The sequence below is a fragment of the Cyrtonyx montezumae genome, unplaced genomic scaffold (assembly GCF_038088225.1).
Source record: "Cyrtonyx montezumae isolate F1298 unplaced genomic scaffold, pur_monq_1.0 scaffold_1, whole genome shotgun sequence".
NCBI classification, from domain to species: domain Eukaryota; kingdom Metazoa; phylum Chordata; class Aves; order Galliformes; family Odontophoridae; genus Cyrtonyx; species Cyrtonyx montezumae.
Genome location: NW_027071825.1, coordinates 10,010,642 through 10,033,762, shown reverse-complemented (window position 1 = coordinate 10,033,762; position 23,121 = coordinate 10,010,642). Strand labels below are relative to the sequence as shown.

The 23,121-nt window shown below is 50.6% G+C and overlaps 1 protein-coding gene across 5 annotated transcripts in view; it reads left to right on the top strand.

Moving 5' to 3' along the window:
• The window catches only part of SZT2 (SZT2 subunit of KICSTOR complex), a 54,570-nt gene that overhangs the window by 23,975 nt on the left and 7,474 nt on the right, over nt 1-23,121 (top strand). For 2 of the 5 annotated variants that reach the window (XM_065740259.1, XM_065740293.1), the window contains 42 exons: nt 14-178; nt 425-629; nt 728-840; nt 1,313-1,571; nt 3,539-3,704; nt 3,787-3,879; nt 4,042-4,123; nt 4,248-4,529; nt 4,753-4,891; nt 5,142-5,258; nt 5,377-5,440; nt 5,796-5,981; nt 6,052-6,390; nt 6,529-6,718; nt 7,089-7,163; nt 7,251-7,389; nt 7,604-7,724; nt 7,963-8,092; nt 8,176-8,328; nt 8,442-8,544; nt 8,910-9,027; nt 9,260-9,371; nt 9,809-9,927; nt 10,236-10,400; nt 11,021-11,105; nt 13,522-13,698; nt 13,778-13,975; nt 14,261-14,430; nt 14,614-14,780; nt 15,151-15,248; nt 15,391-15,523; nt 15,633-15,760; nt 16,605-16,655; nt 17,253-17,383; nt 17,763-17,945; nt 18,316-18,586; nt 18,780-18,859; nt 19,187-19,312; nt 21,020-21,225; nt 21,344-21,437; nt 22,451-22,531; nt 22,959-23,033. In XM_065740259.1, coding sequence (XP_065596331.1) covers nt 14-178; nt 425-629; nt 728-840; nt 1,313-1,571; nt 3,539-3,704; nt 3,787-3,879; nt 4,042-4,123; nt 4,248-4,529; nt 4,753-4,891; nt 5,142-5,258; nt 5,377-5,440; nt 5,796-5,981; nt 6,052-6,390; nt 6,529-6,718; nt 7,089-7,163; nt 7,251-7,389; nt 7,604-7,724; nt 7,963-8,092; nt 8,176-8,328; nt 8,442-8,544; nt 8,910-9,027; nt 9,260-9,371; nt 9,809-9,927; nt 10,236-10,400; nt 11,021-11,105; nt 13,522-13,698; nt 13,778-13,975; nt 14,261-14,430; nt 14,614-14,780; nt 15,151-15,248; nt 15,391-15,523; nt 15,633-15,760; nt 16,605-16,655; nt 17,253-17,383; nt 17,763-17,945; nt 18,316-18,586; nt 18,780-18,859; nt 19,187-19,312; nt 21,020-21,225; nt 21,344-21,437; nt 22,451-22,531; nt 22,959-23,033 — 6,089 coding nt within the window. The remainder of the gene's footprint in view (nt 1-13; nt 179-424; nt 630-727; nt 841-1,312; nt 1,572-3,538; nt 3,705-3,786; nt 3,880-4,041; nt 4,124-4,247; nt 4,530-4,752; nt 4,892-5,141; nt 5,259-5,376; nt 5,441-5,795; nt 5,982-6,051; nt 6,391-6,528; nt 6,719-7,088; nt 7,164-7,250; nt 7,390-7,603; nt 7,725-7,962; nt 8,093-8,175; nt 8,329-8,441; nt 8,545-8,909; nt 9,028-9,259; nt 9,372-9,808; nt 9,928-10,235; nt 10,401-11,020; nt 11,106-13,521; nt 13,699-13,777; nt 13,976-14,260; nt 14,431-14,613; nt 14,781-15,150; nt 15,249-15,390; nt 15,524-15,632; nt 15,761-16,604; nt 16,656-17,252; nt 17,384-17,762; nt 17,946-18,315; nt 18,587-18,779; nt 18,860-19,186; nt 19,313-21,019; nt 21,226-21,343; nt 21,438-22,450; nt 22,532-22,958; nt 23,034-23,121) is intronic. The other 3 variants (XM_065740267.1, XM_065740285.1, XM_065740276.1) reach the window with 3 other exon arrangements.

Here is a 23,121-nt window from a genome sequence, read left to right as displayed (position 1 = left end):
TATTTTCTTTCAGATGTACAGAAGCTGATGTCTTGCGGATTGGACAAACCTCCAAAAGATGAGAGTCAGTCTGGAGAGGGTACTCTGGGACCTGTCTGTGCAGAGCAGAACAGGGCTGAGGCTGAAGAAGGGAATGCTGCAGTGCCATTACCTACCCTCAGCGTAACACCAGTGCATGGTACTGCTCTCAGGGCAGCACTTGGCTAATGTATTAAGGCAAAGCCTTTCCTTTCCTTGGCTCTAATTCCTACTGTTAGGCAGATTGTAGTAATGTATTTGCTGGGTGGGGAGAATGGGGTTTTAGTGATGAGAAGCCTGTAAAATCAATTCCTTCCTGTGGATGCTGCTGTGAAGGCTGTGGTTTCTCAGGCGAGGAATGAGGAACACATTGAAAGCCTTTATCTCAGGATTCTTTCTTTTTCAGAAGTGAGCTGTGACTCTGGAGAGCAGAGTGGCCCCTCGCGGAGAGATGTACATATCTCCTTCTGCCGCCAGAACTCACAGTCTGAGCTGGGCGAGTGTCGCCGGTTTCGCTGCCCCATGTATATCTACAGCTGCTCTTTGGAGCTGTTACGAGAGCAGCTTGTCAGCCCTCGGACACATCGTCCTCCCAGAGACATCTTTTTCAGGTAATGCCAGCCATAGAGGCTGGCTCCAGCCCTTTCTTCTTCTCTCAGTTTTGCCTATCTGCCTTACTGCAGCTCCTTCCTGTACCTGTCCTTTCCAGGTCGCAGTCTCTGGAACGTCCTCCTGCTGCTGCTTGGTTAGATCATAAGCATAAGGAGTTGGTGAGTTACTGCACGCTGCTTCAGGAGCATTCCCACCAGTGCTATGTGAAAGGTGAGCAGCGTGGTGGGAGTTGGGGCAGGCTTGGGGCTGAATTCTAGATCTCCCTTATGAAAACGATGTCTTATTTTTCTTGTCATGTTACCCGAGTAAAGGGAGAAGCTGTGGGACTTGGTATCTAATGAGGAAGGATTTAAAGATGCTTCACTGTATGCTCTGTGTGTCTTACACAGCTTGTTTCTGGAGCCGTGCAGTGCTTAGATGGAGGGGGTTTCTCCTTTTGAGGCTTTTCACTCAACTTTAGGGTGACAGATCCCTAAAAGCCTTATGAGCATGGTCAAGCCTAGGCTAACATGTAGTATTAGACATCCTGACTGAGTCTTGTCTCTGGTACTTACATTGGCTATGGCTCTGTAGGGGGACCTGGTGGAAGTCTGGTCTGTTCCCCAGAGTGCGACTATTGCCCGATTCCTATGGCCTTGCATCTTTGCAGTGTGGATGTTCAAGTGCTCTGTTTGATCTGTAGGGCTGTTCAAGAGCCTTCAGCAGTCACACAGCATCAGCTCCCAAGACCTGCTTACAGCCATGGACTATTGTGAGGAGCTGCTCCAGGAGATTGATATCACCAACTTCCTGCTGACAGTGTGCAGCCATGTCCGCTCCTTCCGAGAGAGCCACCAACATTTCCATACACACCCCAAGGTTGCCAGCTTCCAAGTGGGCAGCATAGAGCAAGAAGAGGAGCAGAGCTCCAGAGAACGTGGTGTCTTGGTCTCTGAATCAAGGTAGGGTCTTACTTGTCTTAAAATTGGACTGAGACAGTGTCAATGGTACATGGGCTGGCTTGGCCTGGTTCCATGACTAATGGGGCAGGAGACACATGGACCCACACCCTGGGAAAGGGGAAATGGGAAAAGGGAAAGGGTAGGGAGATGGGCCTAAAACAAAACAGCAGCAAAGATCTGAGGAGGAAAACTAATTTACTAAACAAGATATTGGAAAGCAAACTAACAAAATATACAAAATACAATATAATTGGAATTGAAGCTAGTAATAATAAAAGTGAGAGAGGGAGTGTCCAAAACTGGAGGCCTTACTCTAAAACTGAAGGCAAGATGGCTAGGAAGCTCCCACTGCAGACAGTGCAGCAAAAAGAGGCAGTTTTGGGACTTGAGTGCAGTTTTATCTTTCCCTCTGATTAGAAAATTGGGGTGCAAAGTACACTGGGTTATATAGTTCTTCTCTTCTGAGAACCAGGTACCCAGAAATTCAGCAGTCCATGGAACTGGAGCATCAACTCTTTAACTTCCAGTGCTTTACATGATGTTATGATATGGAATACTGACAACAAAAATCATAAAAGCATGACAGACAGACCATTCTTCAGTACTTTTCTATTACTTGTTGGGAAGGATGTTATAGGGCAGGCTTTAACAGCATGTGTAGAAGTAGGTATTTCCACTGGGATACACACCTGGCATGGTGTTTACCAGGCCCTTCTCTTTTATTTATAATCACTGATGTCATGCATCCTTTGCCTGTCTCTTGTAGTCTCAGCTCATAACTGTTCCATCTGAGCTATTAAGCAGTTTTTCTGCAGGTAATACTCATAGGTTTTTTGTTTCTGGAGAAATTATGCATCTCCTGCTGCCTGATTCATCTGAGATTACTGCTGATTCTGGTGAAAAGTGGGTGATGCTTTGTTATCTTTTTCTGAAGAATAAGATGTTCTTTCTTTAATTAAAAGACTAGAAGTAATATCACAAGCTAAAATGTTATTGCAGAATTATAATATGCTTGATGATAAAGCTCTCCTCCTAGGATGTTTCTGAGGTTTGTGTTGACTCTGGGAATCTTAAGGAAAGGGAGAAGCACCCTATTCTACCTTACCGTGCTTTCTGTTGAAGAAATAAATGCTCTCTGTAGATTTTTTTTCATCTTCAGTTTGCTCTTGTCTATTCTCAGTTCCTTGATATCAATGCACTAGAATTCGTTGGGAATCCTCAATCATATTTCCTCTTATGCTGTAAATCAGCAGGATGAGGCTACTTTTGAAGAGTGCTCAGTGTTTGTCAAGTCAGGTGACTTCTTTCTCAAGTGCAGCTTTCACACAGAAAAACTGTGGGAACTTTTCTTTGTTTATAGGATATGCAATCTGAGTTGGGATTGGTGATTTATAATAAACATTTCTGAAGGATGAGTAGCTTGTGGTCTGCCATCTGTGTTACTAATTCAGGCACCTGAGAGTACTTTGCCCAACATTTATCTTACTCTTCAGATTGCATTTTCTAAGTTTTAGCTACTAATTTTGTCCCAAAGCTGTTGAGTGAGCATGGGCCTGAGCTTTTGCTCTGCTCTGTGGTGCCAGGACATTAGGGGTGCTGGCATGGCATGACTCGCTGTGGAATGCCTTGCACTGAGTTTTGGCATTTCACACAGCTCCCTGCACTCAGCTGCTTTGTCTCTATTTCCCAGGGAGGGGTTAGCATGGTGTCAAATAACCAACCACAGGGTTGGTATGGTTAGGCTGCCCCTGGCCTGGCTTCAGACAGCCTGTGTGCTTATCTGGGTTAGTGGGTGGGAGGAGGGTTTCTAGGGCTGTAGGAGTAGGAGTTGTGGATGATTTATATGTCACCTCATGTTTGCACGGGTAGTGTGTGGGGAGTTGTGAGGTGGGATGCTTGCAGGGTAGGTAATAGGTATAACTACTGCTGCTTGATTTGCCTGTCTGACTTGCCCACCATCCTGTCAGTGCGGAAATGGAAGACTACAGTGAGCAGGACTCTCACAATGTTGCCAGCCCCACAGAGGAGCTGAAGAGCAGTGTGGGTACCAGTTGCTGTTCAGAGTTTCCCCTTTCACTGCTGGAAAATGGACAACCCTGCCAGGCACACCCTGACCTGCATAAAATCATCCAGGTGGGGAGTGTGGGAGTTTAACTTGTCTACCACAGGATAGTGGAGTGGAATGGCTGCCTCATGGTTGGGATTTCTCTTTCAGGAGAAGTTCCTGGAAATTGGAAGCTTACATTTCAAGCCAGTGCCATCAAATCCTCACTATTTCTTCTATTGCCCACCGTCAGCTAAGAAAGAGGTAGGCATGGTGCTGCCTTGGCAGGCATCTAGTCCTTGTGGAGAGAAGCAGTTTTCCTTTTCATCAGATCTGGTTTTGGGGCTGGCAGGTTCATGGGTGAACCGTTGGAGGGCCCATCACTGCCTGTCACAGTTCTGGTATCTGTCCTTCTCTCCCTCTCAGGAAGAGGCATCTCGGGATCAGGCAGACAGGAAAGGCAGTGAGGACATGGAGGTATCAGAAGCAGAACTGGCAGCTGAAGAAGGTAAGATTTTCTTTCTTTTTTCCTGGAGAAGGAGATACCTATTGTCTCAATGTGGTAATGCCTGTCAGAACTTGGCTGTGTCGGGTGGGGTCTCTGTTTGCTAACAGGGATCCTCTGTCAACAGGAACTGTATCTGGGTGCTGCATTGCCACAGAGAGTGACCCAGAGCTGGAGGTGGAATACCGTGAGAAGCTGGAGCATGAGTTCCCAGACACAGATTCCCTCTCAGATTCCAACACAGTGAACCAAGATGATGACTCCTTCAGTGTGCTGGGAGGGGACTCGCTAAATGAGCAAGAGTTCTTGGAGCAGGAGATGCCCCCACTCTTTGTGCACCTCACTTGTTCTGTGAAGCTGCGTAGCCAGCACAGCTCCATGCCTGTACAGTCCCTTCCAACTTGTCTAGGTAAGGACAAGCTTTTCTGGGAGGTTAAAGGGCAGTAAGGCTTTTGTGAGATCTCCCACTTGCTGTGGGTTTAGTCATGGAAAGATCACAGAGGACAGTGACCTTCTTAGACCTGTCCAGGTGTGTGGGACAGCCACACAGTCTCTGTGCTTTTCCACCAGGCTTTGTATGTGTGTAAGCAGAGCTGTTTGTTGCGTGTGATCAGTCTGTGATCTCTCCTCAGGGGAAGTTCTTGGCTGCCTGGAAAGCTGCCAGAGTTTGACCACCATTGACCTGGGGGACCTCTGTGTGACTCTGGACATCTTTGTGCTTACCTTGCCCCTGGAGATAGAGGTTGTGAATGCAGACATTCTTCACAACAGGTAGGTGGGGAGAGGCCCAGCTGCTTACCCATCTTCTGCCTGCCCCTCCTAGCAAAGTGGTCTCAGGTCCTCCCCTGTGCTGAGACCAAGCATTGTCTTCCTCATGGAGCATGCAACAGCCATCAAGAGAACGTACTTCCTGAATAGGCTCACCTTTCATAGGGATCACTTTTCCTTCTCTGGAAACTGTATCTGTTCCTCATCTCTGGTGCAGATGCTGATGCTCAGCCTGCTCTGTCTCCTCTGGCAGATGCACCTCAGAGAGCAGTGTTTCCTTCACCCGCTCTCCAGGGCAGCCATCCTCTTTCCGGTCAGATGAGGATATCATGCACAACTTGGACCGTCTCCCATCCACAGGAGATGAGAGGTACGGCTCTGCAGCTGTAACAAGCCCTAAGTTGAGTTCCTTTTGCAGCCTAGGAACTACACTGTGGTGTCTGCATGAATGAGAATGGCTAATTGATTCTTATTGTCTTTCCTCGTAGGCATCCTGCACTTTCCAACCTCCCTGGAGTGCACAGGCAGGCTATTGAAGCCACTATGAATGAGGTAAGGCAGCCTTGCCTGCTTCTTCTCCCATCCAGCTGGGGCAGTTTGCACACTCTTGCTGTTCCATACTTTGTAGCCTGCTTTAGGGTGTAGCATTTATCAACTGAAATGCCTTTCAAGCCTTGTACCATGTAGACCATTGATCTTGTGCCACACAAAAGTGTGGGGTTAGCCTGAAAAAGCTTTTAGTGCAGTTGGGATGAGACAGGCAGATCTCTTCCAGAGTCCTTTTCTGAAATACAGCCAGAAGGAAGTGAGGGAAGTAGGCAGTTACTGGAGCTATCCTCGGCTTGTTGGGACTTGGGTGAGATCTGCGTCAATCACATTGGTTGTGCTGTGTCCCTGCTCTGCTCAGATTCGCTGGCTTCTGGATGATGAGATTGTGTCTGCGCTGCGGCACTCGCAGGTCATCAGCACCTCCATCCTGCACCGTGTGGCCACCCACATCTACAACTCCAAGGGACGGCCCAGCTGCCACAGCGAGGTGGTGCTGCTCCAGTTTGTGTTTGGACCTGAGCACTCTCTGGAGAAGTTCAAGGAGGTAAAGAGGGAGCCCCGAGGCAGTGCCGTACCCTTAGCTACTGGGATGCTTATTCTTCCCTTTGTTGCAGGAGTTCAGAAGAATGGCCCTGCCAGGCTACGTGATCAATGCAGAAGGCAGTGACTACCACTACATCTCTATCAGCCGCCTGCACTCCAGACAGGCAGCCCCAAGCGCTGCAGGGACATCGTGCTTACAGCAGCAAGCTGGAGGGAGCACTGGGACAGCGCTGGGCCAGGCAGGCCGGGAGGGGAGCAGTGAAGCAGAGGCAGAGAGCTCTGTGCTGCACCATGCGAACTGTGTCCTCCCAGAAGAATCTCGGGGTCTCTGGGGATGGCCAGAAAATGAGATGCACATTGTGTCAGACACTGGAAACCCTATTGGTGGGGGCAGTCATGCTCAGGATGAGGTGAGAGACCCTGGGGTGGGCTAGTGGGAGGGTGTGGGACCTTCTGGTGACTGAAGGTAGAAGGATGAAGGAGGGGAATGGAATAGTTTTTTTGTGCCTGTTCTACTGGTTATTTTTGCAACTTTGGATTATGTGCAGGTCACAGGAGAAGCGCTGAGCCTTGAGCAAAGCAGAGTACCCGGCCATGACTCCCTGGAGGAGGCAGTCCTGGAGACAACCATACAATCCCTGCCATCTTCCTCCTCTGAAAAGGGCAACAGTGAGAAATCACCATTAGTGACACCATCTGCAGCAAGCCTAGCTGACTCTGTAACACAGGGCAGGGAAGGTAGGAGCTGTAGATGTGGGCAGGGAGTACCTCAGCCTCAGGAGCTTTTAATTTTGGCTGCAGCATGTGGAATGTGACTTATTTCTGTCCCTAGAGTCAGTGCCCAGAACTGCTTGTCCGCTCTTTCTTGCCACATTGCTGGCAGTGTGCTGCTTAATGTTACTTGGGATGCTTGGCTGTAAAGGGTGCACTGTTATCCCCAGTTCCATGAAGTTCCTCATGTTTCCAGTAGTGGCTGCATGAGGCCCATTGCCAGCAGTTCATTCCCCAGTACTGCCTGCCCGTGACCTGTGGTGTAGCATTTCTCTTTAACACATGGAGTGTACAGAGGGGCTTAGCAAGTGGCTTCATGATCATCCCTTCTCTGCAGGCTCCAGCAGGCAGCGTCCCAGCCGTGTGCAGAGCCTTGTGTCAAGCCAGGGCAGCATGGACTCTGACCATCTGGGTGAGTGCTGGGGCTGGCAGCGTGCAGTGAGGTGGTAAGGGGGTGTATGGGGCTGTTGCCTGGGACTGAAGTGAGGATGTGTTGCAGGTTACGATGGGGGAAGCAGTGACTCAGAGTATGATGAGGCATTAATGAGTGACCAGGAACCTAAATGTCCCCTCATGCCTGATTTCTGGCTCATCATAAAAATTGAGCAGGACCGAGTGGAAGTCTATTACCACACACGGTAAGGAGAATCTGGCTGTCTAACTGCTGCTTCTCTGTGCCAGCACTTTATTGCCATTCATCTCTGTGCGCTGGATCAGCTTCCTGTCCTGTCCTGTGCTTGATATGAGGAAAGCTGCTATCCTTCTCCACTCTGCATGCTTTATGCTTTATGCATGCAGAGACAAGCGCTGTGCAGGTGTCCTGCTGATCCCTTTCTCCCCTTCCCTGTAAAGCAGCCTGAGTGTGGAGAGGGCAGCATCAGCAGAGATAGAAGAGGAGCAGCCAGGGGAGTGCCAGAGTCTCAACCAGATGGTGGTGAAGAAGATCAGTGAAATCTGCAGAGTTGTCAATCAGGTAAAAAATCTGCAGAGGGTAGAGGTTAAGCTGCCAATCATTAAGTGGCTTAGATGGGAAGGGACCTCTGGAGTTTGCCTGATCCAGCTCAAAGCAGGACCTGTGTGGCTAGTTCAACAGGTGGAGTCTCAGTTTGGGGGTCAAAAGAAAAGGGACCTGTCTGGCCTTGAGCCCTTCACTTTGCTGTCTTCCCTGGGCTGCTCAGACAAGAAAACCTATTTTTTCTAATGTGTTACAGCGCTTACTGCTGCAAGACCTGCATGACAGCCACATATGCAACTCATTGCTGGTAGCAGAGAGTGAGGAGGATATCTGGAAGAGTGAAACTCCCTATACGTCCTATAGGCAGCGCGTCATGCCAACGGATGGTATGAATGCTGCCTACCCATGGACACTGCAAAGGGAGCAACTTCTGTGTCATGGCCCCAGCTGTGTGCTGTCTTCTTTCTAGATTACTCAGTAGAAGAGAGCTACCAGCCCCGGGACTACCTGGCTGCTACCATGCAGTTCATGCCGGGGCACTTTGCTTGTGACGTGGTGTGGAGCACACTCATCCACGTGCACTCACGCCTCAAGATGGGTCCCAACATGGGGGTCTCACGAGGTGTGTACAGCCTGAGTTTCTCCTCATTTTGTGTGCCAGGAGTCTGGCTTCTGGCTGGATTGGCACAGCAGAGGAGGATGTGTGGGATAGCTAACATTCCATCTTATCCACAGCCATCCAGGCACTTCGCTCGGTGCTCAACGCCTTCTCTGTGGTGAACAGGAAGAATATGTTTGTCTACCAGGAACGTGCCACTAAATCTGTTTTCTACCTCCGGTAAGAAGTCAGCTTGACTTGTTGGCCTCACCCTGCCCTGCTACGTGTGTTACACCAGGCTGAGAGTTCCTTGGGGCAGAAAGTGTCTACCCAGCCTTGGGAGGCATGCTGCAGCCCAAGCAGCAAATGTCTGATTTTTGATGGGTCAGTTCCCTCCTGCTCCCCTGTGCCAAGCCCTTACCTAGGAGAAGAAAGGATATTTATTTTGAGAGAGCTTGGGAGCAGTTTTGGAACAAGCTCTGTACCAGAAATACCTATCTCCAGGAAGTGCTCAAGGGAGAGCAAGGAGGATGTAGATCCTCTGTGAAGGCATGATGATGTCATTCTTTGCAATGGAGGCTGATGCTTTTTTCTCCTGTATTCAGACTGACTGAAACCACCAACAGTGGGAAGGTGTGGGAAGCAGAGAGCAGCATTAGTCCAGGATCTCGCTCATTGGCACTGACACGCAGTCAGGAGCCCATTTACACTGAGGATCTGATGGTGAGTCTGCTGCAGTCTGGGAGCAGATGTGGGTCTTGGTCATAGGGTGCCTCTGTTGAACTGAGGAGGATGGGTATTTGGGGAAGAATGAAAACTCAGTAATCCCAGCCACCCAGGTTTTATGTAGGGTAAAATTTGTATTGCTTATATGTGGGTGGAGACAGCAGTGGGTGGCACTGTGTCTGGGATTCATGTGGATGCTGCTTCCATGTGGCTGTTTTTGCTTTTGCAGAGCTCTCGTTCCTCTCTGGACACAGCCTCGTGCCGCAGTATGGACTCTGCCCGCCCGGTGGGACAAGTAGACAGGCACATCCAGCTGATGGTCCATGGTGTTGCCCCAGCAGGTGGGTGTTACAGTGCCTGACAGCAGATGTGCTGATACAAAGCAGAAGAATGGAGTTTCAGTCCTTGCCCTTTTTTGCTTGAAGAGCTGAGCGTCTCCCTCTTGCTCAAGCTGCCCTTTCTTAGACCAGAGCTGCTGTCCATTCCATGTGCATGGGAATGCAGGGGAAGGTCCCATGGCCTGTGATTAAACCTCCCGCAGTCCATGTGGCTTATGCCAGCTTTCCCTGTGCAGGAGTGTGTTTGTCTCTGCCTGCTGCTCCAGTCAAAAGTAGGTAGAAGAAGATGCCTGAGGAAGTTGATGGTGAAGAAAGATGCTTTCCCTGTGAGAAGTACCTGTGAGGGGGGTACATTCTTAACTGCTAGAGGGAGGTGGATGTGATTGTGGTCCTTGTGAGATGAGGTGAAAAAGTTGCTTGTGCTTCTGCCACTCTGTCAGGGCCTGAGATCACAGACGAGCTGGTGAAAGTGCTGCGCAGGCGCCTGGATGAGGCCACCCTGGATATCATCACTGTGATGCTGGTCCGGAACTGCAAGCTGACCCCAGCTGATGTGGAGGTACTTCAGTAGCTGTTCTGCTCATCCTGTTGCCCATAACATGCCTTTTTGACCCATCCCAGCCTCTTCTAAGATCTGTTTTCTGTGTGGGTGCTAGGGTCAGTGGGTGGTCCACTGCTGGGGTTTACAGCATGGCAGGGCCTCCATGTGAATAACTGTGGAGTGCTGGCCCACCCATCTATCTATGGGCCTGAGTTCTGCACACTGTGCTCTCCCTTTATGTAGCCAGCTGCTGTAATTGGGATCCATATTGCAACCACAGAGTATCCTGCTTGACTCAGATGAGTTCTAAAACTTTCTCTCTACAGTTTATCCAGCCCCCTGGGACACCACCCACAGAGGTCCTGCAGTTTGCACTGCCACCCTCTGCTCTGCCTTGGCTGCAAGCAGTGGCCTATTATCTGCGCCAGAACCTGCTCATCTTCCTGCATACCCCGAAGTACACAGACAGCAATGTGGAGCACCACTTCAAGGTTAGGAGGGCAGCAAGTGGGGCAGCAATTAGCCCAGCTTCCTCCTGCTTCTAAGGGCTCTTGCTGGGGCTGCTCAGCCCTGCATTCTCAGCTTTGCCATTTGTAGGGAGGATTAGACACTGAATGCTCAAGCATGGAGGAGTTTTTCAGGATTTTGGGCAGTTTCTCGTGGCCTGGTGTAGGCTTGCACAGGCCTTTCTTTTACTTGAGTGGTCACTGCTGTGTGAAAAATAGCAGCCATGGAGTTCGTGCTCACAGTCTTCTCTAAGGAGCATGGGAGATCTTCTCCTTGGAAAGCTGAGCCTGGTTCCTCGTGCGGCCAGGATCTAAAGTCTGAAACCACCAGAGCTGTTAAAAGTGTGGGAACAGCTATCCAATCTTGCAGCATGGCTGTTAAGGGTAGAAGGTGAGGCCAGATGTACAGTGCCTTATAACCCTGGATAGAGCTTTAAGAGAGTCCTTCTGCCAAACAGTGGCCAAATCTGCTGGCAAGTGTTATTAAATAGATCTGAGCTGCTTGCTACAGGCCTGGAGATGAGCTCTGCACATGCATGGACCTCTACTTCCAGTAAAGGTAAGTTCTCTAAACATTATCTTTTTTTTTTCCTTGCTCTCCTTAGCACTACTTCAGCCACAGTGGTAGTGTCCCTGACCAAGATCTTTACCTGTACAACAAGCCAGGAGGCCAAGGCACTGGTGGGAAAGGTACTGTGATCAACATTTTTTTTTTTTTTTGTTGAGGCAGGGTATGGGACTGTGCGTTGGGGAGCCACTTCCCATGCTATAGAGCTCTGAATGACTGAGGATGGCCCATGAAAAGGCAGTGTTTTTCTCCAGTAGCTGGGGAGAGTGCAGGGAGTGCGCTTGGGAGACTGCACAGCCATACATGTATGGTAGAATGGAGCTAAGGACTCCCACAGAGCTTGGTAGGTTGCTGTATGAAGCAGCTCTAGATTGCAGCTGCTGTGGAGACTATGCCCTCTGCTCTTTTCTGTGGACTGCTGGAAAAGGCATTGGATAGAGAGAGTTCTCCAGCAGGCTGTCACATCATGTTGTGTCAAGGCCATGTGGCTGCCAGCTGGCATTGTGAGTCCTGCTGTGTCCCTTGTGCACCATCTGAATGTTCTTCTGTTGTGTAGGTACCATGTCGGACCTTGTGCAGCACCTCTTTCCACTCTCCCACTTCCAAGGTAGCACCTCTGGCTCCTAGTACTCTCCTAGTTTCCTTTCCCACACAGCTCCCTGGCCCCTCTGGTCCCTGCTGTTCTTGTCTTCCTTGTGCTGTGGCTTCAGCTCTGACTCCTGTGTGTTCGTGTGTGTGTATGTCTGTCTGAGCCACCTTTTTTCTTGCTGCCTGGATAAATGAGCAAATAAAGCCTGCTTGCAAGCAGTGAATTCTGAAGTTCTACACCCTTTTTTTTTTTCCTACAGATCAGAATGGCCACCTTATCCCTGAGGAGAACAGCAATCATGAAATTTCAATTGTAGTTTCAAGTTCTGAGTATAGCAGCATCATCCTCCCAGTGGTTGCTTACCAGAGGGCCACAGTGACAGGGCACAGCTGGATGTGTGCTTTGTGTTTCAGAGGGCCTTAGTCAGGGTACCTTGGAGGGCCCCTTATAAATGGGAGGTAGCAGTTTCCTAGTGCCCCATCCAGTGTCATTCCGGTGAGCCTGGGGCTTGCTGTCAAGCCAAGCAGATGAGTTTATGCCTTTCTCTGTTTAATAAGAGAGAGTTGTCTAAGTACTCAATGTCATACGGGGCAAATCTGCTGCTCCTAATGTCTGTGTATGGGCTTCTCCATCCCAGCAAACTGCTGTGCTGCAGCAAGGGACTGTGTGTGGACAGGAGAGCCCTGTCTGAGGCTCCAAAGGTAGTGAGGCTGAGGGAAATCCCAGTCTCCTCTACCTTTTGATTTTCAGGAAACTATACGTTTCTCCATATTTGTTTTGCTGGATAGAAGATTGTTCCTGTGCCTATATCAGGGAGAGCAGAGCCATGTCAAAGGCTAGTACAGAGCACCTACAACGTGAGGCAGCTCCTCTAATCTTTAAGTAGATTATGCTTGTAGAGTTTCCTTTCCTCATGCCTTCTTCCCTCTCTCCATCCTAATGCTCCCTCCCCTGTATCTGTATTGCATCTGGACCCATTGTGTCTTGGTAGTACTGGGACAGCTGTGCCATTCAGTCACTTGAGTGCTGCCTTGGTTGATTAGGAGGCATTGAAAGGGAGTGGGATAATGTAGCATGACAGCAAAGGGTTTGGACCTTACAGTTCCATCCCCACTGCTGCTTCCTTGGTACACTGGCTGATGAGCTGGGCTATGGGGAGGGAGCTCCTGATCCTGCTCTGGTTCATAGTGAGTCTTCTCCTGTGTGGCCAGTGGCATGTGGCATGTGGGCTGTGCACCAGCTACCAAACTGCTGCTCTACATCTCAGAATTGTGCAGGTGTGTGAGTGAGGCTATAGGTAGGGCCTGAATTTTACTCCACAGCAACTCCAGGCTAATACTGGGTGTCGGTCTGCTGGTAGGAATGTGTGGGAAAGGCACCTCATCTCATACAGGTGTGCAGTGGGGAGTGTGCTATGAGTGCATTTTGCAGCAAGGTGTTGTGTAGGCTTTCTCTGCAGGGACTCAGTGTCTCATGTGGCCTGAGAGGGCTGTTGGAGAGCATCTGGGCTCTGTCCTTTGGGTGTTGAGCCCCATTCCAGACCTCTCTGCATAATGGCCCTCCTGAGGCAAATGGAGTTGCTTTCTCTTTGCATATGGTGCTGGATGACTCAGGAAGTTCCTGAAGGGCAAGGTGACAGCTGCTGTGATACTACAGGAGAGAGATTCCTGGGGTGGTGAAGACACCCTGTGCAAAGCTCTGTGCTTTTTTTGCCCTGACTCCCAGTGAGCACAGCTAGCTGCCTCTCCCCTGGCTGCTTCCCCTCCCGTGGGCCCTGCCTGCTGTGTGCACCCACAGCCCTGCAATGAGACCCACATGGTGAGGGCTCTGTCCCAAGGCCTGCTGTGGAGGTGTGGGGTGGCCACCCTGCTTTGTTAGTTGCCAGCAGGGCTTGCAGCAGCGTGCTCAGTGCAGTGCTGATGGAGGCTGTCCTGGGCTCTCTCTTGTAGGAATTGCATGCATTGCACTGACGTTTGTGGATGAGAATGGCAGTCCCACCACACTGCCCCACGGGGAGAGACCTGACTCTCCTAAGCTGCCCATCGTGGACCTGCTGCAAGATGCTGACTTTGAAAGCCTCACTGCAGTTAGCAAGCACCAACCAGAGGCTGGCACCCAGCATTCAGGTAGGGTGCCTCTGCATCCCCCACAGCACCTCCAAAAGGTGTGGGTGCAGAGCTGAGCAGGACTGTCCTTTCTCTACAGAGCCCTGTGTGCTGGTGCGCCTGGACATCTGGGAGAAGGGCAACATTAGCCTGCTGCAGCTGTCAGAGAAGCTGCGTGGGGCCCTGCGCCATGCTTTGTGTGATGCCATCATGGAGTTCCTCGTGCTGCCAGCCCCACTTTGTGTGGAGGCATCCTGCCCACTGAGTGCCCCAGACCTGGAGGAGCTGAGCTCTGCAGGTATAATTTGGGGTGGGATGGGCACCTTGAGCCCTCTGCAAGCCTTGCTCTTCCTACATGTTGGAGCTTGGCCTGTGGTGGGGGGAACTGGGAGGGAGGAAAGCACTCTCCCTGCTGCCAGATGTGTAGTGCTTCAACATAGAAGTAGAATTGATAGAGGTCTTTAGAGTGAATCGACTTTGCTAAATGATGCTGAGGGCTGCTCCCTTCTCTTTGGGCAGCCATGGTGGCACATGAATGTCACAGTGGAAGGCTCTGAAGTGAATGGTTGTTCTGTCTCCACAGCAGGCCTAAGGAGAACCATGTCAGAGACCAAGGGTCTGGCCATGGGCACTGGTGGGGCTGGCAAGAGCTGTCCTCCACCTCTGCATTTCACCTCTGCCCCTTCGGCCAGCCCTGGGGAGCCGGTGACACCCACGAGCAAGTTGGGACGCCGCAGTTTCTGGGACATGCTGGTAATGTTGTTGAGGGTCTGGTGGGAGCAGGGCCTGCAAGTCTGCTGGTGCATGAGGCTGGGAGGAACAGAGAGGAGGAATCTGGCTGGGTAGGGAGGTTTGGCCTGGTAATGGGGTTTGAGATCAGGGCAACAGCTGGGCTGTGGATATGCAGAGATTTAACCCTACACCGCCTCTCTGTAGAGCAAGGCTGAGTCCTCAGAGCTGGGCAGCCCCAAGACTACAGATGACATTGTGCTGGAGAGGCCTGAAGAGGCTCGCACAAGGCGGCGACATAAGACTGAGAATGTCAAGCAGCACCTGAGCCAGGATCGGGCCACAGCCACAGCTGAACTGGAGCAGGCACAGCGGTAAGACAGCTGTGGTGCTGCTGTACAGACATTCTGCTGGCTTTGTGTGCATCATAACACTCTGAACTATATCCCCTTGTGGCATCTCTCTTATGCAGCCAGCTAGGGGAGCTGCCTTCCACAAAGAAAGTCTCCAGTCTTCACACTAGAGTGTTGCTGGGAGCACTACTGCTCGTCTCTGTCAGAGACCCCTTCCCTGCATTGTTGGGCCTGCACAACTGTCGCTGCTAAGCTCAAGGGCTCTAACAACTGAAATAGGGGTTTCCCTTAGCTCTCCTTTCTGGATCTGGAAAAGAACCATTGTGCCTTTTTGCCTTTGTTCTTGCTGACTGAGATCTGGTATAATCATACTGCTTTTCCTTCTTCCCAGGCGCCGAGCCTGCCAGTTGGAAGAAGGAGATGTAGGCACCATGCACTTACTCTTCAATCAAACCTGTCAACAGTGGATGGCATTTATGAACCACCTGGGTATGTATCTCATGCCCCAGCTTCTCCAGATAGTTTGGGGATGGGCCTTTCTCTACTTCTACACATAGCACGGAGCCATTCCTCTTCATCCCTTGCTTATCTCTAGCTAGTTGTGCACACTGTCTCTCCCCAAACCATGCAGGTTGCCCATCAGTGCAGCAGTGCTCAGCAGAGATTGTGTCCCGTTTCCTCCTTTCCTCCATACTGGTGGAAGTGGTGAACCTCGTCACTTCCCTAGCGAGTGACACCACTGTCAAGGTGTTTGAAAAGATCTGGTGAGTTACACAGTTTACAGGAGTCTGTTTGGCACTGGCAGATGCTCATATGCCAGCCTCTATTCTTGTGTCTCTATTTGTCAGCGACCTTTGGTGCTCTTCTTTGCAGCTGCCATGGGAGCACTGCCTTCCTGCCCTATAAACCTGGCCAGAGTGCCAGCCCTCGCCCTGCAGCTGTCAGACACTTCATCCTGCTGGGACGCAACTTCCACCAGTGGCGCTGCAGCACGGAGCAGGGTGAGTGCCTGGCCAGGGCAGAACTGACTTGTAACACTTTGGTTGTTGTTGGCTAAAAGACCCTGCTGGTGGTACCCTTGGAACTCCTATCTCACACTGTGAACAAAGTGATTATATTTGTACACTGCTTCTTCCCAGTACCTTGTCAAAAGCTTCCTGAGAAGAGTCTCAGTACATAGCACCCAGAGTTCTGCGTGGGCCATCTGGAAAGGCTGATGGGTGTTCTGACAACATCCAGATATCGTGACCTGTTAGCTTTGTCCTCCACAAGGCAATCTACTCCTTTAATTGGTAGAAGTGTACCGAGCAAGCATCTCCTTTGGGCAGAGCACAGGGCAGTTCTGGTTGCAGATGTCACCAAAATGTGGCACTGCTCACTGCAAGTGCTCACAGCTCAGCATGACTGAGGCCTCTTTTCAGCTGGGACCAGCAGTCCAGGTTGTTCTTAGTGAGGCAGGCATGTCACTAGAGCAAAAACGTCCCTGTCCCCATTGGCATCTGCTCACTTCTCATCAGCTATTAGCAAGGACAAGCTGATCTGTCAGGGCCTGGAATCCAGCATGGCGTGTACTCCCAGATGCTCTGCCATACTTTACTGCTTTCTCTTGGCTTGGCACAGTACAGCAGTGCTGAGACAGGCTTGACTGGAGCTCTGTGAGATGGGGAAATGGGTCACCCTGCTGGGAAATTTTGAGCTGGTGGTGGTCTAAGTGATGTATGCTATTGTGATCCCTTCCTCTCCCATGCCTAGGCTGGGTCCCAGGAAGGGTAGCACTGGGCTCGGCTGGTCTAGCTGAGTTGGACTGTGCTCTTTCTGAGGAGCTGATGTTGTCTCTACCTTCAGACAGCAGCAGTGAGGAGGAGCAGCTAGTCCCACCTGCTCACAGGTTCAGACGTAAGTCCCTGTTCAGCATGGTGCTGCTGGAGCGATTGGCTTGAGCAACAGCTGCTTGAAAACCTTGGGCAAAGTGGGCAGGCTGCAAAAGGGCTCCAGGCTGGCTTGCAGGTGGTGATGCTGTGGCAGGACTCATCGTGCGCCTCCACAGTCAGGTCTCATGTGGTTGCTGTAGTGCTTTTCTAATGCCAGAAATGCAGCATTGGAAACTTGTAGCTTGTAGAGGGGCTCCGCTCTTCTCTGCTCAGTTAAGCTTCACAATGGTGTGCATGATGCTAACATCTGGGATTTGTTATGGTATGGCCGAGATTAAAGATATTGCTGGGACCACGCCATAAGTTAACTGGAAATGACAAGGAAGCAGAACCAGGGTATGCTGAGTGATCACACAGGGTTGTCATGGCAACACTGCTAATAAGTGAAAAAGTGATCGAAGGTCCCAAGAGGGGAGGCTTTGGGTTGTGATTGGAAAAATATCAACGTGTGGGCTGCTTTCAACTGTCCTTTGAGAGTGGTGAGCTGAGCAGTACCATGACACAACATCCCATCATTCTGGGATGAACTGGTATTGAGGGTAATAACTCTGGTTTCTTCCAGCTCACAAAGGGCTGCAGCGCTTCGAGGCCATGGAATTCAGCTCAGCAGAGAGAGGCTCTGACCCCGGCATTGTTGGGCGAGACCTGGCACCCCGACAGAGGTTCCTCTTCATGGAGATTGTTGATAAAAAGGTAACAATGATGCCTGTGTGATACTGAAAGCCCTGGTGCTGTAGGCAGTTGACCAGCCCCAGGCAGAAGCCCTGTGCCACAGCAGAGCAGGGGTCTCCCTGAAGCTGTCTTGACTCCTCCTGCCTCAGTGTGGACTGTAATTGCCCTTTCCATCTGCATAGATATGGTCACATCAACCTGCTTCTTGTGCTGCTAAACTCAAGTGCCAACATCTGCTGCTGGAGCTATTAACAGGGGTGCCATAAATGAGCAGTTGTCCCAGCCTTGTTGTCTGAAAGTATCTGGAGCTGCAGCAAGTCCCACCCAAAGCACTTGGGCAGCTTGAGCCATGTTTTTCTGAGCAGATCCTTCAGTTTGCCTCCCTCTGTTCTCTTTCTAGCTGACACTTTACACCTACAACTGGTCCCCAGACCTGGGGGCCAACTTGAACTCCTCACTCATTCGCCTGCTGCAGTGGCAGAATGCCCGCTCCCACATCGTGCACTGCTTGATCAGCCAAAAGATGGGACTGTTCCACCACCACTGCTTCATGGACCCACCGTGGCATGAGGACAGCAAGCAGGTAGGGCACCCTGCCAGACAGAGCAGTCCTTTCCCCATCAGGAGGGGTCCTGGCAGCTCTGGGGTCTGAGGGAAGGTTGCATTGTGTGCTGGTTGGCAAGGCAGCTGCAGGTGGTTATATGTCCAACCAGAACGTGTCCAGACAGAGTGCTGCCGTTGGCAGTAGGATTTGTGGCTGAAATATTTAGTGTGGAGGAAGCTGGGGAATGGGCTTCCCACTGCATGCTGGGGCAGTGCTGTCCTCTGGGCAGGTGGTGGGGAAAGCCAGCAGATGTCTGCAGATGACCAGAATGGAGTCTACTCTGTCCTTGTGGGTCCTTGCTCCATGACTGGTAGTAGAGAGTCATTCATGGCTGTTTCTGTTTTCTTAGGAGCCAAATCCTTTCCTGAACTCTACTTTGGAGGTGGATGCACTGATCCGGAGCCCCTGCCCACCACCTAGCAAGGAACAGGGCCGGCTGAGCAGCTCTGCACGCAGCCTGCCATCCCTGCATTTCCACCCTGATGTGGTGCCCTTTGATGAAGCTCTGCGGGATGTTACCACTATCAAACGCATACCCCATGGACCAGAGTTTGGACCTTTTGACCCTGTGGCTCGACATGGGGCCCAATTCCTGGAAATCAAAAGCATGGAGAGGAAAGGTAAAGCAAGAAGCATGCTGTGAATAGAGCCTAACTGCCTGATTGCATTCTTCTGCTTCTGGAAAAGGAGTAAAAAGAAGCAGTTCTGGCAAAGAGGCATGGGTTATGGCCAGTGTAGGGAGTACAGTGGGTGGGGTGGGTGTGTAGGGGAATGGCTGGGGCTTGATAGATGTGTCTGATCTCTTTCTTCCAGAATTGGAGAAGCAAATGAAGATAGAGAATCTCTTTGTGACCTGGCAGCAGAGATCAGCACAGTCAAATATGCCTATCAGCGTGAGTGCAGACCGAGCCACCTTACAGAGTGCTGACAACACCAGCTTCCCTCTTGCAGGAGGGAGCATTGGAACTCAAATTGGGGTTTATGTTGGGGATGGTGCCTGGCTGTGGAGGCAGTACTCTCTGCCTGAGCTTCTGGGCCTGCTGGGCTCTAAAATTTTGCAAATGAGTCTTTGCTGTCCAGCACTGGAAGGGCTGTGAAGCAGGGTGGTTGCCTCTGTAGTTTAATTCACACTTGAGCAGCAGGGTGGTACTGCAAATAGTTTGTTCCTGGGCATGGTGGGGGATGTGTGCTTGTAACTGTGTTCTTCTTGTGCTGTGCAGCTGTCAGACCTGGAGACCCTGAAGCAGTCCTCACGCCTTGTTCACTACTGTGCTACACCCCTGCTCTTTGACCCAACCTTCCGGCAGCAGATCCAGACTGACCAGCAAGGCAAGGCAGAGGGGAAGGTGAGTGTCAGCAGAAGCCAGTTGGATTTGATTTTGTGCACTGGAAAAAGGGACGACTTTGCTTTATTTTTTTTTTTCCCCACGATAGTTCTGCTTTGAGCCAAGACCTGCATTACAGAATGAATTTGCAGCCTTAGAACAGGGCATCCACCATGGTGAAGATGGAGACTGAGGATAAAAAAAAGAACTGGGTCCTCGGGTCCTCAGAGCCTTCTTTGTGCAGTCACACTATTCCTGGGAAGACTGACTTCCCTTTGCTGCCTAGGGATTCCAGAGGCGAGTCTAGCAAAGCCATCAGAGCATGCTGCCTGTTGGGGAAGCAAAACCTCTCTATGCATTCAGCAGCCAGACCTGATAAAATCTGCCCAAACCCAGCAAATAGCTGGAACAATTGAAAACAAGCCACCTGAATCCTGAGCAGGTTGCAGCCTGACAGAGCCTAACCTGTGCAGATGCCATACCGGCTGTTCGTGGTCTGTGTGTGTGTCAGACGGGAGGAAAAGACTGTGGTAATTTATCTAAACGTCAAAAGGATTCTGACAGTCTTTAAACAGAGGCTGCTGCAGAAATTGAGCACTCACAAGAGAAAGGAAAACTATCATCACAGAATGAAAACGTCACTTTGTTTTTGGAACAGAACAAAATGAAAACTGGCTATTCAATTTAAAGAGCCTGGGAGCAGGGCTTTGAGGTTGTGTATTGGGTTCTGTGTCGCCAGCAAATATATCTCAGTACAAACGAGATGCCAAGCTTTGAGACACCGTGTAGTGGTTCAGATTGATCAGAACACAAAAAGACTGCGAGGAGCTGAGAGGTAGCCTTGAGTAAGCTGTGAAATGAGCAGTGCTGTGGGAGCAGGACCTGGTTTCCAAGAAAGCAGAGCACCATGGGGGAGGAACTTGAGGAACTTGAATTTCTCCCATGCTGAACAGAGCCTGTAGGAGCAAAGCAGACAGCCCGGCAGATTTCTGCAATTCGTGGACAGCTTCATGCAAAAGGCAAACCATTTAGAGTACATCAGAAAAGTGTGCTAATATTGTGGTGTTATTTCCATGCTTTTCCAATTTGGACAAGCAGAAGTCAGCATCTTGTAGCAAAGGCACTGAACTAGAGGTACTCAGAGGAGGTAAGGTCAGAGAGTAGCTAGAGAGACCCTAGTAAAGAGACTGCTTGTAGGGCAGATAAATGAAAAGGCAGGTAGAAACATCTGAGAGATCCACTGGTTCAAAGGAGAGAGATGAAGAAAAGAAACCTTAGTGTCTCACAGCACAAAGTATTCAAATAGATCAGAAGGGGAACTGAAAATGGTGAAAAGGAAATATTATTCATATAATGTTATTGCGCTACTAAGTCAGTAATAAAACCTGAGATGTCACAAGGATTCGTGAGAGGATTGAACTCTTACATGGCAACAGGACCTGAGCACCACTGAGCTCAGTTGTGAACTATCAAGATTCTATGCAAGCCATTCTGGGGAGGAGATGAGGGTTGTCCCTTACTGCAGTGTACTTCTTCCAATAGTCTGTTCCAGTGCTGGTAGGTCATTCAGGAGTGAATCCTGGACCTGGTATTGCTGCACATGCCGTAGGTTGGCTGTCAGAGCTCACTGGCGGAGCAAAGTCTGTCTTCTGCTCATCCTTCTGGTGGGATCCCAGTGAGCACCCCCTCTCACAGCAGCTCTCCTTAGGAAATAAATTTTTCTTTCAGAAGCGCCACCGCTCAAATGATTCTACAGCATCAGGGAGAGACCGCAGCCACAGCTGTGACTCCACGGAATCACTGCCCTGCAAGCTGAAGGAGGAGCCTTGGCTGCAAGAGATGTGCAATGCCTTTTTGCAGCAGTACATCCAGTACCTGCAGAGCATGGGATTCATTCTGGTCCAGGTGCGGCCACCCTCACCTACCACCCGCAGGTCAGTGATGTTCTGGGAATCCTGGTGATGAGGAAGGGCTGACATGAAGCTCTGCCCTGGCTTGGCACAGCGGGAGATGTTAGCTGCCCTGCTCAAGGCTCTCTCTTGTTGCTTCCAGTAGCACAAGTCGGATCCGAGCTCTGGCAGCAATGGGTGTGGAGGGGAGAGGATCCTTTTCCTATACAAAGCCAAAGGCAGAGGGGAGTCCAAAGGTGAGTGCTTACGCGGTTAGAGAAGTGAAACTGGGATGGAAGTCAGGCTGTGGGCAGAAGTAGGGCAGTTCTGTGAGAAATAGACTCAAAAGCAACCAGAAGGGTTGTGAGAACGCAGAGTAGGGAATGCTATGCAGACAGGCTGTGCAAGCTGGGGCTCTTCATTTGTAAAGAAGAGGCAACGAGGGAGGGACAAAGCTCTGCCAAATCACAGACAGCTGGGAAATTGATTGACTCATTGCTGTCATTTTCATTATCAAATGGGGGTACCGGGAGCCAGTCCCAAAGCAGAAGTCTTTCTTCATGCAGCAGCAAGTAACAGTGATCTTTGTCAAAAGGTTTTGTGAACGCTAGGAGCTTATATGGGTTTGAGAGAGAATAACCTGGAAGGGGGATCCATCAGAATTGCTAGGTAGGCAGAAACCACCTGTGGTTCATGAAACCCAGGGAGGATGGAAGCATAGCATTTGCTGACCCTGTTCTCACCCTTTCCTGGTACCTGCTTACGGATGAAGCTGGTACAGGACTGTGGGCAAGACAACACCTTGCAGTTAAAACAGGAGGAGAGCAATCCACTGAAACAGCTTAACAGCAGGCAAGTGTATTTGCTGGCAGCTAAGCTCTAAATCCCAGCTGGATGCCTCTGATATCTGGTCTGTTGGGCAGCTGTGATGATCTGGGAACTGCTGAGCAGAGAGGTGTGGGAGTAAGGTTTTGTGGGCAGCATTACCCCTCAGCTCACTATGCCCTCTGGAGATGTCCTCCCCTGAGCAGGCAGGAGGTGAAAGCAGCAGCATCTCTGGCATGCTCTCTGGAAGGCTGCCTATTAGCTTTATTAGAATTCTTTTCACTCTTTGGTGTGTCTGCTCCCTTACTACCTGTGAAACTGCTCAGTTGTTAAAGTTACTCTTCTTCCACCTCTGCCACAGAACATCTTGGCAGCTTTGCACGCTGGTGTGTGGGTTGCTCTCCTGTGCCAGAGAGCCTCTCCAGTTTTGTCCTTCTCTTTCCAGAGTACAAGCCCTGCTGTTGCCACCTATCATCTGCAGAGAGCTCTTCCAGGTGGGATTGTACTGATGGAGTTGGCCTTCCAGGTGAGAGAGAAAAAGAAACAAAATTCAACAGTTGGAGGGAGTTCGAGACAGACTTAAAAGTACACAACATGAGTGAGGAGTGCAGCAGGAGCATGTAATTCTGACTGCCTCTCCCACAGTCCTGCAGCACTGCAGGGGCAGTTCTGTGGGACTCAGAGCAGTCAGTGTTGCTCAGAGGGAAACAAATACAAGACGCAAGGCTTAGCACCAGATAGGGCTCCCTATGCTGAGCCATATATTGGCTGGTCTGTCCCAAGACCTGCTTTGTTCAGGCACAAAGGAAGAGAAAAGAGGGAGAAAGAGTACCTGGGACCTAGCTTAAGTGGTGAATTGACAAGTGTGGGGTGCAGCCAGCTTTGTAGGGGATCCTCTTCTTCCTTGGGGAGGCTCAAGGCCCATGCTGTACTCAGTGTGTTCTTTCCTCCAGGGCTATTACTTCTGTGTGAAGCAGTACGCGTTGGAGTGCTCGCGGATCCCCATGGGCCAGTCTGTAAACTCTCAGGTAATGGCTTTGTACAGCTGCTGCTCCCTGTGGCTGGGTGCTGCTCTGGGAGAGGCAGCGGTTTGTGAGACACAGTAAGCACTTCAGG